Raw genomic sequence first — 16486 nt, 5'->3', positions numbered from 1 at the left:
TGCGCAACAACAGCGCAGACTGGCGTCACACTCCACTCCAGCACCAGCAGGCGCCTGTCATTTCTGCGCTCTTACCTGCTGACACACACACGCACACACACACACACACACACACAGTGATTGATTTAGATAAGAGACATTAGAGACATGAAAAACATGTTTGGCAGCTGCTGATAGCCTGTGAGCTAATGGTTTGCGGGACAGGAGGAGTCATGCTCGGGTCAAAGTAGAAACGCCGTTTTGTGTTTCATTTATTCGGAAGGAAAGCATGGCACAGATGTTTTCCCGCTTGAACATGTTGGGAATCGGGTGGAGAGGCGTCAGATTCAGCAGGAAAGTCACTAATGCAGCTGTTTCTGCGCAGACGCAGCGCCGCTACAGCACAGTGAGTTCACGCGCTGGATTATTAATGATATTCATAATTTAACGATCAATAATAACCACCATGAGTCAGCTAGTACACCAAAAAGAGTGGAGTTACTATCTAAACACGGTTGTGTTGATGTTTTGTTGCTATGAGTTTCGCGTCGGTATCTGGTTGTGTTTCAAACATGTAGCGAGCTGCCTATCTAGTCAGCATTTTCCGTCCATTATAAACAGTGTATATTTACATGAGTTATACATGTGATGGATGTAAAATATTGTTATAATGTCATTCTAACACACAGTGTTTAACATTTAGCACATGAATGAAGCTTCAGTTGATCTACACGAACTTTCACCTGAATTTCTTTACTGTGAAATGTTTCCCCTAAATAGCACAGCAACAGTGAAGGGATGTGCTAATGGTTTCAGTTTCCTTTTGCAGGAAATGTGAAACACGGTCTGGGTGTTCGGGAGTCATTAGGGGGTGCTGTGGCATACTGGTTTAGTCTGGGTTTGAATTCCATCTGTTATTTTAAAGTTCTTGGTTCAAGTACCCTCAACATTCAGGATTCTATCTTTTATTACTCATTCATTCATTTACTTTTCGGCTTAGTCCCTTTATTATTCAGGGAACTCCACACAGAAATGCCAACTGACCCAGCCGAGACTCGAAGCAGTGACCTTCTTGCTGTGAGGCGACAGCGCTACCCACTGCGCCACCGCACCGCCCATCTATGTTTTACAATTACACATACTGTTACTATATAATCATGTTGTACATATTCGGACACTCAGACGTTAACATTTAGCAAGTTGAAGGTTGTTGGTTCAAAGCCTCACATGGACAAATCTGAGGATTTTAACATTGATTACTATTTTCACTATTATAACTACTGTTATATAACATTGGCAACACGGTGGCTCAGTGGTTAGCACTCACAGCAAAAAGGTTGCTGGTTCGAGTCCCGGCTGGGCCAGTTGGCATTTCTGTGTGGAGTTTGCATGTTCTCCCCATGTTGGTGTGGGTTTCCTCTGGGTGCTCCACAGTCCAAACACATGCACTAGAGGTGAATTGGTTGAACTAAATTGACCGTAATTTGTGAGTGTGCATGGGTATTTCCCAGTACTGGGTTACAGCTGGAAGACCATCCGCTGTGTAAAAACATATGCTGGATAAGTTGGCGGTTCATTCTGCTGTGGTGACCCCTGATGAATAAAGACACTAAGCTGAAAGAAAATAAACGAACAAATTATATTACAGTTATAAATTATTATAGAAATTAGAACCAGCAGGTTGTTGGTTCAAATCCCCACCTACACAAAATTCTGCTATTGCTTACTATTACATATAATATTATAATTTTTTTTTTTTTAAATCATGTAATGCATTATTCTGGCACAGCCTTTTACGTTTAGCACTTTGAAGGTTTTTGGTTCAAGTCCCCAATAAAACTATGACCATTTTGATCTTAAATACTATTTTTATTATTATAACTACTACTATTACTATTATATAATAGTTATTAACGTTTTTAAAATTGTTACACACTATTTTGACTCACAGCCTTTAGCAATGTGAAGGTTGTTGGTTCAAATCCCCAGCAAGATTTGCTTATTATATATATATATATATATATATATATATATATATATATATATATATATATATATATATATATATATATATATATATACACTATTGTTTTATATTAGCTATCAGTAATTATAAGAAAATGTTATACATCATTCTGACATACAGCCTTTACCATTTAACTTGAAAGTTGTAGGTTCAAATCCCCAGCAAAGTTTATTTATTACAATGTAATATTATTATATGTTAGATATCAATATTTATAAAAAAATGTTACATTATTCTGACACACAGCACTTAATGTTTAGCAACTTTAAGTTTGTTGGTTCAAATCCCCACCACGATTGGTCTAAAGAAAACATTATACATTAATCAGAAACACAGCACCTAATGTTTAGTAACTTGAAGGTTGTTGGTTCAAATCCCCGATTCCCCACCACGATTGGTGAATTACATACTATTTTCATATAATGGTTATCAATAATTATAAGAAAATGTAACATATTAACGAGACACACAGAACTTAATGGTAAGCAACTTGAAGGATGTTGGTTTGAATTCCCATCAAGATTGGTCCATCACATCCTATTTTAAATAATAGTTATCAATAATTATAAGAAAATGTTATACATTAATCAGACACACAGCACTTATCGCTTAAATCTTGAAGGCTTTTGGTTCAAATCTCCAAAAAACGCAAGTTTGGCCACTTTTGACATCTTTTATACTAACTTCTTGTTTTGAGGATGTGGATGAGCAGAACCGCCACTTGTTTGGCCTTCTGTTTGACATTGACGGAGTGCTGGTGCGAGGACGGACACCAATCCCGGCTGCTAAACAGTGTTTTAGGAACCTGGTGGATGGCGATGGGAAATACAAGGTTCCTGTGGTGTTTGTGACAAACGCAGGCAATGCTCTCCGGCAGACCAAAGCCGAGCAGCTGTCTCACCTTCTGGAGGTTGAGGTAAGACGTCTGACGATTAGATATTTACATCTCCAGGCTCCTGCTTTTGCATTGTTCAGCATGTGCCCTTATACCGGCCCATGCCTAATTGTGGCTAGTTTATAGACATCAGTTGGTTTGTTGACATGTCTGAGAGTAAGACGGGACGGTTTCATTGCTTCAAACAGGTGTTGCCGGAGCAGGTGGTGCTGTCCCATAGTCCTCTGCGGGTTTTCACTCAGTTCCATGACATGTGTGTTCTGGTGTCCGGACAGGGACCTGTGGTGGAAGTTGCACACAAGTATCCTTTACCTTGATTTAAATGACTTTAAAAACTAATATTATTTATTATGAACTATTTAAAGTTATAAAATGTTTAAAAAATAACTAAAAATCCTAATATATATATATATATATATATATATCTATATATCTATATATCTATATATATCTATATATCTATATATATATATATATATATATATATATATATATATATATATATATATATATATATATATATATATATATGAGCAATTCCATGCAAATGTCAACCTTGCCATGAAAAAAATTAAGTTTTCACCAAAATAAACCGTTTCAACATTTTTGTGTAAACAAGTATTTTGCAGTACTTTTTAAAATACTTAAAAATGTCTCTGTCAGTGTTTCAAACTATTATATTTAATTTGCCAAAATCACATGCCAAAATCACACAAGTGACAATTTCACATCTGTCACGTCCATAACGGAAAAGTGTCACATCCGTAATGACACTTTTTCCTCATAAATGCAAAAATGTCAAATAAAATAAAATGAATCAGTTTTTTTCTATAGTGAGCCAACTCTTATCTGTTTGATTAGCATTATTTCTTTTGGGTTGTGCAGTTTAATTTACAGAATTTCTACAAAGTATGCTGTAAACTGGCAAACTTTTTTGTCACATCCATAACGCATGTTTATTTTCCCTGATTTAAAGTATAAAAATGTTAACAGATTGATATTTTTCTGATCCCATAACTTTGTGGTTAGTTGTTTTGGAAAATATAAACAGATGTGTCAATATAATGGTAACATACTTTATATGTGAATTTATGCTTTGAGTTTTTACTGCAAATGTCACATCCATAACACTGGAATCAGCCATTTATATATATATATATATATATATATATATATATATATATATATATATATATATATATATATATATATATATATATATATATATATATATATATCTTTATATATATATATATATATATATATATATATATATATATATATATATATATATATATATATATATCTTTTTATATATATAGTTATCTTTTAAAAACAAATTCCCAATAGCTTAACAGAGCAAGGGGATTTTTACAGTTTTTCCTATAATATCTTTTATCTTATTTATTAAAGTAAGTTTGGCTTTCTTTGTTTTTCTATCTATTAACTATATAAGTAGCCTTATCTTATTAATTAAATAACTATATTATTTAATTATTATAAAAAATTTGTTATTGCTTTTTAAAATTGTTGATAAAAAAGCATCTCTCCATTATAAAATTAATTAAATCTTTTTTTAGGGGAAATAAGTTCAACTGAATGTATAATACAAGATACGAACAATGTTTATCGTATCATAATTATAATTAATTTTATTTTTATTTTATGTACTAAAATATTTACAGTTGAAGTCAGAATTATTAGCCCCCCTGAATTATTACACAGCTTGTTTATTTTTTCCCCAGTTTCTGTTTAACAGAGAGCACATGTTTTCAACACTTTTCTAAACATAATAGTTTTAATAACTCATCTCTAATAACTGATTTATTTTATCTTTACCATGATGACAGTAAATAATATTTGACTAGATATTCTTCAAGACACTTCTATACAGCTTAAAGTGACATTTAAAGGCTTAACTAGGTTAATTATGTTAACTAGGCAGGTTTGGGTAATTAGGCAAGTTATTGTATAACAGTGGTTTGTTCTGTAGAATATCAGGAAAAAAATTAGCTTAAAGGGGCTAATAATTTTGTCTTTAAAATGGTGTTTAAAAAATGTAAAAACTGCTTTTATTCTAGCCGAAATAAAACAAATAAGACCTTTTCTGGAAGAAAAAATATTATAAGACATACTGTGAACATTTTCTTGCTCTGTAAAACATAATTTAGGAAATATTTTAAGAAGAGAGAAAATTCAAAAGGGGCGAATAATTCTGACTTCAACTGTATGTTACTATATACTATGTAAATAAATACTTCTAAAAATATTATTAAACAATTAATATAAACTTGTTTTTATACTGTATAATAATGCACACACAATATAAAACAACATATAGAGAGGAGAACAGAAATCTATAATGCCTTTTATGTGTTAATTCTCCTTGACAAAATAAATTCCAGCGTAGGTTTCAAGAACGTGGTGACCATCGACATGCTGAGAGAGGCGTATCCTCTTCTGGACGTAGTGGATCACCATCGCAGACCTAAAGACACAGTGAGTAGAAACAATAATACCTAAATGTATATACAGTTGAAGTCAAAATGATTTGGCCTCCTGTGAACTTTTGTTTTCTTTTTCAAATATTTCCCAAGTGATGTTTAACAGAGCAAGGAATTTTTCACAGTATTTCCTGTAATATTTTTTCTTCTGGAGGAAATTTTATTTGTTTTATTTCAGCTAGAATAAAAGCAGTTTTTAATTTTTTTATAATAATTTTAAGGTTAATATTATTTGCCCCTTTAAGCAATTTTTCTGATAGTCTACAGAACAAACCATCGTTATACAATAATGCCTTTAAATGTCACTTTAAGCTGTATAGAAGTGTCTTGAACAATATCTAGTCAAATATTATTTACTGTCATCATGACAAAGATAAAATAAATCAGTTATTAGAGATGAGTTATTAAAATTATTATGATTAGAAATGTGCTGAAAAAATCTCTCCATTAAACAGAAATTGGGGGAAAAATAAACAGGCGGTCTAATAATTTAGGGGGGCTAATAATTCTAACTTCAACTATATACACACACACACACACACACACACACACACACACACACACACACACATACATACATACATACATACATACATACATATATATATATATATATGTGCAGTTGAAGTTAGAATGATTCGCCCTCCTGTGACTTTTTTTCACATATTTCCCAAATGGTGTTTAAGAATTTTTCATAGTATTTCCTATAATATTTTTTCTTCTGGAGAAAGTCTTATTTGTTTTATTTCGGCTAGAATGATTTTACAAGATTTTACCAAATTTACAAGTTTAGGTAGATTAAACATTAGCCAAGTAAGTTAACCTAGTAGTTTTTTCAAGTTTAAGTAGATTGAACATAAAATAATTAATTTAACCCCTAAAAAACCTGCAAGGACTGTGTTGTTTCAACTCATTTATATAAGTAGTTTGAACAAACAGCAAATGTCTATTTTTTGTGTATATGATGTTTATCTCCTTAATTTTGGTATTTGAGGAGAAATATTTGAATATATGTAATATTAATAATTAAAAACTTCTGAATATGTAACGATTAACACTCACACAGCATAATAAAATAATACATAATTCATAAAGTAATAGATTTATATTTTTATGGGAGAAATGTATATAGTAATTATTTATAATAGTTTAGTTTTTCTTTTTTTAAATATTTCCCAAATGATGTTCAACAGAGCAAGGAATTTTTCACAGTATTTCCTATAACATTTTAATATATTTTGCTTTTGGAGAAAGTCTTATTTGTTTTATTTCGGCTAAAATAAAAGCAGTTTTTAATTATTCAAAAACCATTTTAAGGTCAATATTATTATCCCCCTTAAGCTATATATGTCTCCAGAACAAACCACTGTTATACAATGACTCGCCTAATTACCATAACTTTAACCTAATTAACCTAGTTAAGCTTTTAAATGTCACTTTAAGCTGTATAGAAGAGTCTTGAAGAATATCTAGTCAAATATTATTTACTGTCATCATGGCAAAGATAAAATAAATCAGTTATTAGAGATGAGTTATTAAAACTATTATGATTAGAAATGTGTTGAAGAAAATCTTCTCTCTGTTAAACAGAAATTGTGGAAAAATATACAGGTGGGCTTCAACTGTATATATAAAAAAGCATTATTACTATTTGAACAAACTCCTCTCAGCGTTGATTGTGTACTGTGCTTATTATCCCTAAGATTCCCCAAACTAAAGATTTGCCACAAATAGACGGTAAGTTTAATTCTTCTGGCTTCACTTTCTGATGTGTGTGTTTGAGATCTGTGACTCTTACCTTCACTTTCACACAGCCGTCATACTGTTCGGTGAGCCTATCAGGTGGGAGACCAACCTGCAGCTCATTGTGGATGTGCTCTTGACTAATGGAAGGCCTGGAAACCCGGTGACATCACTGCATTACCCACACATCCCTGTGCTGGCCTGCAACATGGACCTGCTGTGGATGGCAGAAGCCAAAAACCCTCGGTCAGTGACAGGACTTTCGTTTGTTTTCCAGGAAAGGAAACATTACATCTGAGCGGCAAGGTGGCTCAGTGGTTAGCACTGTCGCCTCACAACAAGAAGGTCACTGGTTTGAGTCCCAGCTGGGTCAGTTGACATTTCTGTGAGGAGTTTGCATGTTCTCCACATGCGCTACATGCGAATAGGATAAATTAAATTGGACGTAGTGTGTGTGAGAATGTGAGTGTGTATGGGTGTTTCCCAGTACTGGGTTGCAGCTGGAAGGACATTCATTGTATAAAACATATGCTGGAATAGTTGGTAGTTCATTCCGCTGTGGCGACCCCTGATGAATAAAGGACTAAGCTGAAGGAAAATCAATATATTGGACCAATGCCATGTATTGTTAGCTATTCTTACAAATGTACCTGAGAAGGTTTTGTGGTCCAGGGTTGCCAGGTATTTGCGACAAAACTAGCCCAAAAATATTAAAACACAAAATATGCCACCACACGTTCATAAGACAGTGGCGTAGCGCAAAATGCGGAGGCCCCCTTGCAGGGTTCACTGACGGGGCCCCCTGATGATAGGGATGGGGGGGGCGGAAGGGCGACAACGCGGGGAAGCGATCACAAATTAAGGAGCGGGGAAGGGAGGCGGGGTGGAGCCTTCACAAACTGGGGAGCGATCACAAACCGAAAGCACCGAGGGCGTCAAAGAGAACCGGCGACGAGAAGCGTGGCGCGTCTTCTCCGGTGTGAGCGTCAAGGAGAGATTACATCAAGTCAACTTTGAGCTATGATATGACGCGGTTCGGCGGCAAGCAATCGGAATGATGTAGTCCACCGCTTGAGAGGTGTTTAGAGAACACAGACCTGTGAACTTTGGTTCCGACCACAGTTGTTCCCAAGAGTTTGATTATTGCGGTTAATGGACCCCCCCGCGGTGTGTGCCCTGGGGGCCCGTCCGGTACGCCACTATCATAAAATACATATTTTACATAACTGTATGCATTATAGACAGTTTCTTCATTGAAGATAACTGTATATTAGTAACTATAAATATTTTAAAATATCTTAAAGGGCAACATGGTGGACAAAGTCCCTTTAAAGGAAGTCATTTCACTCGGCGGCCATCTTTGAAACACTTCTCAGGCAGCATGCTCTGGCATTCTGTTTGAATGGGGAAGCATCAAATTCTCCAAAATTGCTTGCCAAGCTTACGATTACATTACATATTACGAATAACCAATCAGATTATGCAACAGCTGTCTCTTTAGTTTTATTTCTCAATGTTCTTTCTAAAAAATCTGCAGACACTCACGTCTGGATTGAGTCCCTCCCCTGGAGATTTGTCAATCTATAGTGGTTGCTGATTGGCTCCTGTACTAAAAGGCGGGGCTTCATTTGCCATATTGACAGTTGCACATTTCCCCATTCAAAAGTATACGAGTGACACGTCTTGTGTATTCTAGAGTCTTTGATGGTGGTTCAGTGGTTAGCACTGTCGCCTCACAGCAAGGAGGTCGCTGGTTCGAGTCCCGGCTGGACTGTATGGTGGAAATTATGCTGGAATAGTTGGTGGTACATTCCGCTGTGGCGACCTCTGAAATAGGGACTAAACCAAAGGAAAATGAATGAATGAAAAAATATTTTACGTTTCGTGAAATACATTTTTGATGAAAGATTTAAAATCATTCACAATATTTGTTTTAAATTGTAAATTGACAGGCCTGCCAATCTTTTACCGTGGAAAACAAAATGCATCTCGCCTCTAGAGCTCATTCGGTTTCATCATCTAAGCACAGTTTTTTTATCTTTGATAGAGTATCATCATATCATATATATAAATATAATGAATGCAGTATGACAACCCCTGCCAATTCTGCTGGAAAACTGTGGACTTGGCAACCCTGAGTCTCACATATCTTCTATTTCAAATAAATGCTGTTATTTTGGACACTACATCCATCCATCCACCCGTCCGTCCATCTCTGTCTATCTGTCTATTTATCTATCTGTCTGTCTGTCTGTCCGTCCGTCCGTCCGTCCATCCATCCATCCATCTATCTACACAACACTCATAATCAGTTGGATTGGTGCAGCATGAACATGATATTAATGATGACTGTTTACCACCATCATTGTAGATTTGGTCACGGCATGTTCCTGGTGTGTCTGGAGAGCATCTATAAGAAGATAACAGGCTGCGAGCTGAAGTACGAGGCTCTGATCGGAAAGCCCAGTGTGGTGACGTACAACTACGCAGAGCTGCTCATTCGAGAACAGGCGGAAAAACTGGGCTGGACTCGACCCGTCCAGAGACTCTACGCCATTGGGTGAGACTCAAATTTAACTGATCCTGGAGCTCAACCAACAGTGTATACTACAAAAGAGTGGAATAATACATTTTTAAAGGCATACCTTACCTAAAATGAAATCTTGTTAATATACTCAACCATAAGCTGCGTAAGATGAGATTTTTTTCCTCCTTTTAACATTAACCCCTTCCATTTAACTTTAACCTTTTATTTTTTACTACTTTTTGGGGGGGTTACATTGTGGTCCTGACGCCGCCTCTTTGTGATTTATAAAATGTAATGTTACCGGCAGTTTAGGAGTAAAAAAAAACATGCAAAACACAATAAATACCCTTAACTGAGGATACACTGAAGTCTTATGAAGCAAAACAATTTCTTTAATGTGTCTCTTCTGCTCACCAAGACTGCATTAATCTATCAAAAACAGTATGCAAATGCATTTTAAAATGTAATTCATCGTAAAAACATAATACTTTTCGCAACAAACATAGTAGCAACATGCTAAATCATGCTGTTAACCAGGGATTGCCAAACGTTTTTATTCCGGGACCCACCTAGGCAAGAAATTCAATCTAAAGACCCACCATACAGTCAAAAATATATGGTGTGCGGCTTTTTGGATTTAGCGATTTGATATGCACAAAATGAGGCTCGAAGTGCTTTTTGTGGGATGCTGGCTGTAACTGTGATCACTTTTTTGTTGAAAAAGATCCTCTTCTTTTTTTCAGAAGAGAATATGATCAACCTTTGATCAAGCCCCTGGATTATGATCAAGCCCCGTCACATCTCAGTAAACTCCACTGCTAGTGTAGTCATAAGAAACTAAATAGCTTTTTAATCGACTACTACAAGCTGGGAAAACGTCAGATAAATATGCCAAAGCAGTTAACATTATAGCTGAATAGATCTAATATTTGCTTGAGGAAGGAATGATGGGGGTAGTTACATTACTATTACTATTATCCATAACATCTATGCACTTCCATAACATTAGCTGACGTTAAAACTAACAGATAGCACTATAGCTATTTATTGATTAGCAATCTGTCAACATTGGGATGTAAAAAATATGGGACAACAAATAGCTTCAAATGATAGAATACATAGCAAACATTAGAAAATATTAACAATGAAATAAAAGGTTTAGCTTATTAAAATCAATGGCCTATACAGAAATTAAACAAAGCTATAAAATCTATTTCACTTTTAATTGTATTTGCATATTGAATAAAGTTACTAGAGTTATTTAGTGAAGAGCAGCAAATGAATCTCTCATTGTGTTTTGTTTGATAACAGAGGTGTTAATGTAAGAATGAACAGATCTATAATGAAGCATTCGACTAATTTAGTAAGTGTTTGTACTTATTTAAGAGAAAATTAGTAGTGTTTAAAATAAAACACGCAGGACGGAGCCAAAAAATAAATAAATAAATAAATAAATAAAAAAAAGAAGCACTTTTCTGACGGTGCCTTACTGAGAGCTCCACTCAGCGCGAGCTCTACCAGCTAAATGCAGATTGCAAGGGCTCAAACGGAGCAGTGCTCTTAATGTCGAGCGAAAACAAAGAAAAAGACAGCTGTGAAACATAACCAGCTTTGACTTTTTGCAGGAAACACACTTTAGATATTTTTAGGGTAAGAGGTTTTTGAGTTATTCCCGTCAATCGTACTGGTTTTGATTCACCACCATGTAAATATAGCTGCAGCTATGTGACGTTGCACGACCCACCTTTGTTCACTGTGCGACCATACTAGTAAACAATACTAACAACATGCAAATTCAGACATCCCAAATCTCCCAGAAGCTCTGGGAGTCTTCCCCATATTCATAGACTCCCTGATGCCTGCAAATGAGATTTACTGTCCTGGAAATGGAGGCATTTCCCCCGCCCAAATCATGCTAAAAACATGCTGTTTCATGCCTGCAGCATGGTCATATATTTTAGAAACATGCTAACAAGGTAATTTATTTAGGTAGAAACATGCTAATTTAAGCTAGAAACATGCTGTCAGCACAATTATTTCTACTAGCGACATGCTAACATGTTAACCTATGCTAGCAACATGTTATCTAACACGTTAATTCTTGATAGCTACATGCTAAAAATAGTAACACTGCTGATTCATGCTGACAATAATATGGTAACATGCTAACTCACACAGCTTTTTAAAACCAACAAACTTTGCCAAACTATACTCTTCTAGCTAGCAATTTAAGGTCCTTTGAAATTAAAATAAGGAAATCTATAAGCCAGTGTGCGCTAAAACAGTGACAAAGTCCACATTTTGAAAATATAAACCTGATATAAACATCCAAAGCTTGCAGTTTGTCACTTCCATTTGTTACAATTTTTTAGACGTCACCTCATACTTTAGTTTGTCATCAAATCTTGACCAATCAAATGCTCTCTAGTATCTGACATGCCCCGCCCCCTTCTTCTCATTTGCTTTTCATTTGATGCGCTTGAGCTCAACCACTCTCACTGGCAGAGCGGTGATAAAATCAAATGCTATTGGTTGTTTAAAAAGGGGAGGGGCTACACTATTCCCTGCCCCTTTTTTATTTTTCAAATGAGATTACGTCAAACATCGAATAAAATAAAAATGCATCTCTCTCTCTCACAGTGACAACCCCATGGCTGATATTTATGGTGCAAACCTGTACAACCGATACCTCAAAGCGATGAACCGCAGTTGTACGCCGCAGGTCCAGGCGCAGGGTGGTGTATCCGGTCAGATGGCAGCAGATCTGCACTGTGACGATGCCAAATGTTCAGGACAGGTGATGGTGGGAGGCTCGTTTGAACACTGTCTGCCCGAAGCCTGCAGCTCCATCCTGGTCTGCACTGGCGTCTACAACCGCGACATGCCGACTGACCCTCAGGAGACGCTCACGGAGCACAGGATCTTCCACGGACACCGAGACTTCCGCTTCGACCCAAGCCTGACCCAGCCGTCCTTCATCGTTAATGACGTTCGGGATGGAGTGGAGCTGGTCTTCCAGCTGGAGGGTTGGCCCCTGGAGTAAACTAACTGCTGTATGTGAACTCGCCCTCTATAGACTGATTTCACACAGCCGCCATTTTAAAAGCGAAATCGAGGCTGCGATGGGGAGGAACCCGGAAGTATCGCCTGGAGTCACACAGGAACATTGTGTAGCTGGCTGTATATCACATCAGCGAAGAGAAAGTGACACGAATTTATCATTTCACCGCCTTACAAGTGACCCGAAGGTCCGTTCTGAATGAATAGTGTGAAAACAAAAAGGGATATCAGAGCTCATTTTCAGCTGAGTTAAGGGAAAAGGCACTAGTTAGCTAACGTTTTCTTCCACAAACACAGGTTTTAGATGCCATTGATCAAACTCAAGTTAATAGACGGACTCTTTCACTATATTAGACTCGTCATGATTTACGGTAAGATGATGAAACAGGCTCACTTTCGTTTTTTAAAATGACGGCTGCATGAAATATGAGTATAGAGAACTGGAATGTGTGGTAACAGCGCAATGCATTCTGGGTGTTTAGGATAAGGGAGGCAGATTCCCATTGATCTCTATTGAGTTTTTTTGTATCATATATACACTCATTGGCAATAAACAAGTGCTCGTTCTACAGGTAATGAGGAAAATCATATATAGAGAGGTTTTTTTCTTGCGGCAGCTCGTTTATGCGCTGTTAGTTATGGATAAACGTGTGTTTATTTATTTGAGCCGCTCCAAATCCGCATATTTTCAGCCTCTCAGATACTCAGAGCATTTGTAAAGGTCCAGTTAAAGTCAGAATTATTAACATTATTAGCCCGCCTGTTTATTTTTTTCCCCCTAATTTCTGTTTAACTGAGAGCAGATTTTGTTCAACACATTTCTAATCATAATAGTTTTAATAACTCATCTCAAATAACTGATTTATTTTATCTTTACCATGATGACAGTAAATAATATTTGACTAGATATTCTACAAGACACTTCTATACAGCTTAAAGTGACATTTAAAGGCTTAACTAGGTTAATTAGGTTAACTAGGCAGGTTAACTAGGTTAACTTAACTAAGTTATTGTGTAATGATGGTTTGTTCTGTAGACTATTTAAATAATTAGCTTAAAGGGGCTAATAATTCTGACCTTAAAATGGTGTTTAAAAAATTAAAAGCTGCTTTTATTCTAGCCGAAATAAAACAAATAAGACTTTCTCCAGAAGAAAAAATATTATCAGACATACTGTGAAAATTTCCTTGCTCTGTTAAACATCATTTGGGAAATATTTAAAAAAGAATAAAAATCATAGGGGGCGAATAATTCAGAATTTAACTGTATATGCATGTTAGTCCATTTTATTCTGAGCGTGTCGTGTTTTTCAAAATATATTACTACAGTATAAAATGGTTGAGCGCTCCTGCGAGGTAAAGTCTAGATCGGATATGCGGCCGGCCGGAAGTGCGATACGCACATCAATATAGCAGCATTTTTATGACACTGTATAATAATAATTTTACAGTACTGTGACGGTTGGGGTTAGGGTAGGGGTAGAAATTAAAAATACAATTTATTGGGTAATTTAATAGATAACATAAATAAAAATCTGCACAATTACTCTGACAGTTGGGTTAAGGGTTGGGGTAGGAGTAGATGTTAATAAAATACAATTAATAGGAAATGAATAAATGATATACAGTTAAAGTCAGTTATTCGCCCCCTTTGAATTTTTTTCTTTTTTAAATATTTCCCAAATGATGTTTAACAGAGCAAGGACATGTTCACAGTATGTCCGATAATATTTTTTCTTCTGGAGAAAGTCTTATTTGTTTTAATTGAACTAGAATAAAAGCAGTTTTTAATTTTTTAAAACCCATTTTAAGGTCAATATTATTAGCCCCTTTAAGCTGTATATATTTCGATAGTCTGCAGAACAAACCATCGTTATACAATAACTTGCCTAATTACCCTAACCTGCCTAATTAACCTAGTTAAGCCTTTAAATGTCACTTTAAGCTGTATAGAAGTGTCTTGAAGAATATCTGGTCAAATATTATTTACTGTCATCATGGCAAAGATAAAATAAATCCGTTATTAGAGATGAGTTATTAAAACTATTATGATTAGAAATGTGTTGAAAACATCTGCTCTCCGTTAAATAGAAATTGGGGAAAAAAATAAACAGGCGGGCTAATAATTTAGGGGGCTAATAAATCTGACTTCAACTGTAAATAATTTTCATTAACTTCCGGTCGCAACCATATCTGATCTAGCAACAACCCTCCTGTGATTGTCCACAAACGTGGCAGACGCAACTCGCCGTGACAGATTCTCGAACTCTATAGCCTCATTCACTGTCACTGTTTTAAGGGATTTACACACGACCCCCATTCATGCAAATCATTTTCATTTGAATTAAGTGCAGCTATTTACATAAAAATGACGTAGAAGTTTAGACGCTTCCTCTAGTGCATTATAGGCAAAGTCAGCTCGTCAGGCAGAAGGGATACAGCTGTGGATACTCGCATCAATATAATTTTTGAGTCACTGTACTACAATTCTTATTTTTAAATTACTCAGGTAGACGTTAATAAAATACAATTAATGTATAATTTAATAAATAATAAGAATAACGCTAGGTATAATCGCAGTTTTTACATGACTCTGATGGTTGGGTTTAGGCAAAGTGCATAGAATCACCAAGAGGCGACACTCTAGTGCAATTTGGGAAACAGCCACTAGAGGGAGCGGCGGCCATTTTGGCATAAAAACTCCAATAGAACGACAGCATATCATAAGTCTGTAAAATAAACTATTAAAAGTGCTGATGATTGGGATAGTAAGAGTTGTATTGTCGTCCCTTATGTTGTATCTCAGCTTTAATGCGCTTTATAAATTTATAAATAAAAAAACAAAGCAGCTGCTTGCCATCGCGACAGCAACAAGATCCAATGGACGGCCGATCACGTTCACTCCAAAATGGCGGAATCCGGGGCTGTTGCTGGGCGCTGCTGTTGCAATGGAACGTTCTATTGAGTGTTGCTCTTGGTCATTCTAAGCTCTTTGGTTTAGGGTTGAGGTAATTAATTCTCGTTAATTTCCGGCCGCAGCTGTATCCCTTCTAACAACATAATTTTTTTTCGAAGGAAAATGAAAAATTTTCACGAACACAAGGTTAAACGCTTCCAGCAAGCAAAGAGGATTATTCACGAAGCCATAATGAGAAACAACACAACGCCATTTACCTCCAGGAAACGGCCAGTTTATGTGCGTTTTGTCTGAGAAATCCGCCATTAGTTCACATACGCCTCAGTTGATGTTTGTTTGCTCAGCACGCTTTGAAGAGCTGATCACACTGGACAAATACTTATATTAGATTGAGATATTTATGTAGCAATGAAAATGTCTTTATCATGTATTTTAAATGTAAAATTTAACGTTTAACGTTTAGAAATGTTTGTTGCATTTTGATTTGTTGTTCTGTCGGATTTTGTCCTGTATCTGTGTTAATGTTTAGCGTTCGCTTGTTTTAAAGATTTTACAACACAAAAACCCTTCATTTCATGTCTACTTCTTTAAAAGTCTTCAGTTAATTTTACGTAATAATAAGCAATGCATTATTGACTGTTTTTTAACGTTTTAAAAATTTTTACTGTACTGCACACAACCTGCTGCAGGATAAATGTGTCAAATGTTATCCACAAAAATATTCGTGTAGTGTTTATTCAATAAATGCTGTGAGATTTGTTTTTGTATTTATTTTTTAATTGTCGCTCTTTTACAGTTTTGACCATATTTATTTAAATAAAATTGTGCTTGGCATA

At 35.7% G+C, this 16486-nt stretch overlaps 1 protein-coding gene across 3 annotated transcripts; it reads left to right on the top strand.

The window, feature by feature from the left end:
- The first annotated feature begins 1 nt into the window (after position 1).
- On the top strand, positions 2-16415 carry hdhd5 (haloacid dehalogenase like hydrolase domain containing 5). 3 transcript variants are annotated; one of them, XR_012399743.1, is made up of 9 exons: positions 2-385; positions 2703-2921; positions 3089-3201; positions 5306-5399; positions 7108-7141; positions 7219-7393; positions 9519-9707; positions 12315-13704; positions 14654-16415. XR_012399743.1 is itself a non-coding variant. In NM_001328522.1 (8 exon segments), coding segments are annotated over 8 exon segments (1344 nt in total). In that variant the 5' UTR covers positions 3-268; the 3' UTR covers positions 12718-12940.
- The last annotated feature ends 71 nt before the right edge of the window (positions 16416-16486 follow it).

Source organism: Danio rerio, chromosome 25, assembly GCF_049306965.1.
Source record: "Danio rerio strain Tuebingen ecotype United States chromosome 25, GRCz12tu, whole genome shotgun sequence".
In the NCBI taxonomy this organism is placed as follows: domain Eukaryota; kingdom Metazoa; phylum Chordata; class Actinopteri; order Cypriniformes; family Danionidae; genus Danio; species Danio rerio.
Note: the sequence above shows the minus strand (reverse complement) of the source record. Positions and strands in the feature narration are given on the sequence as shown.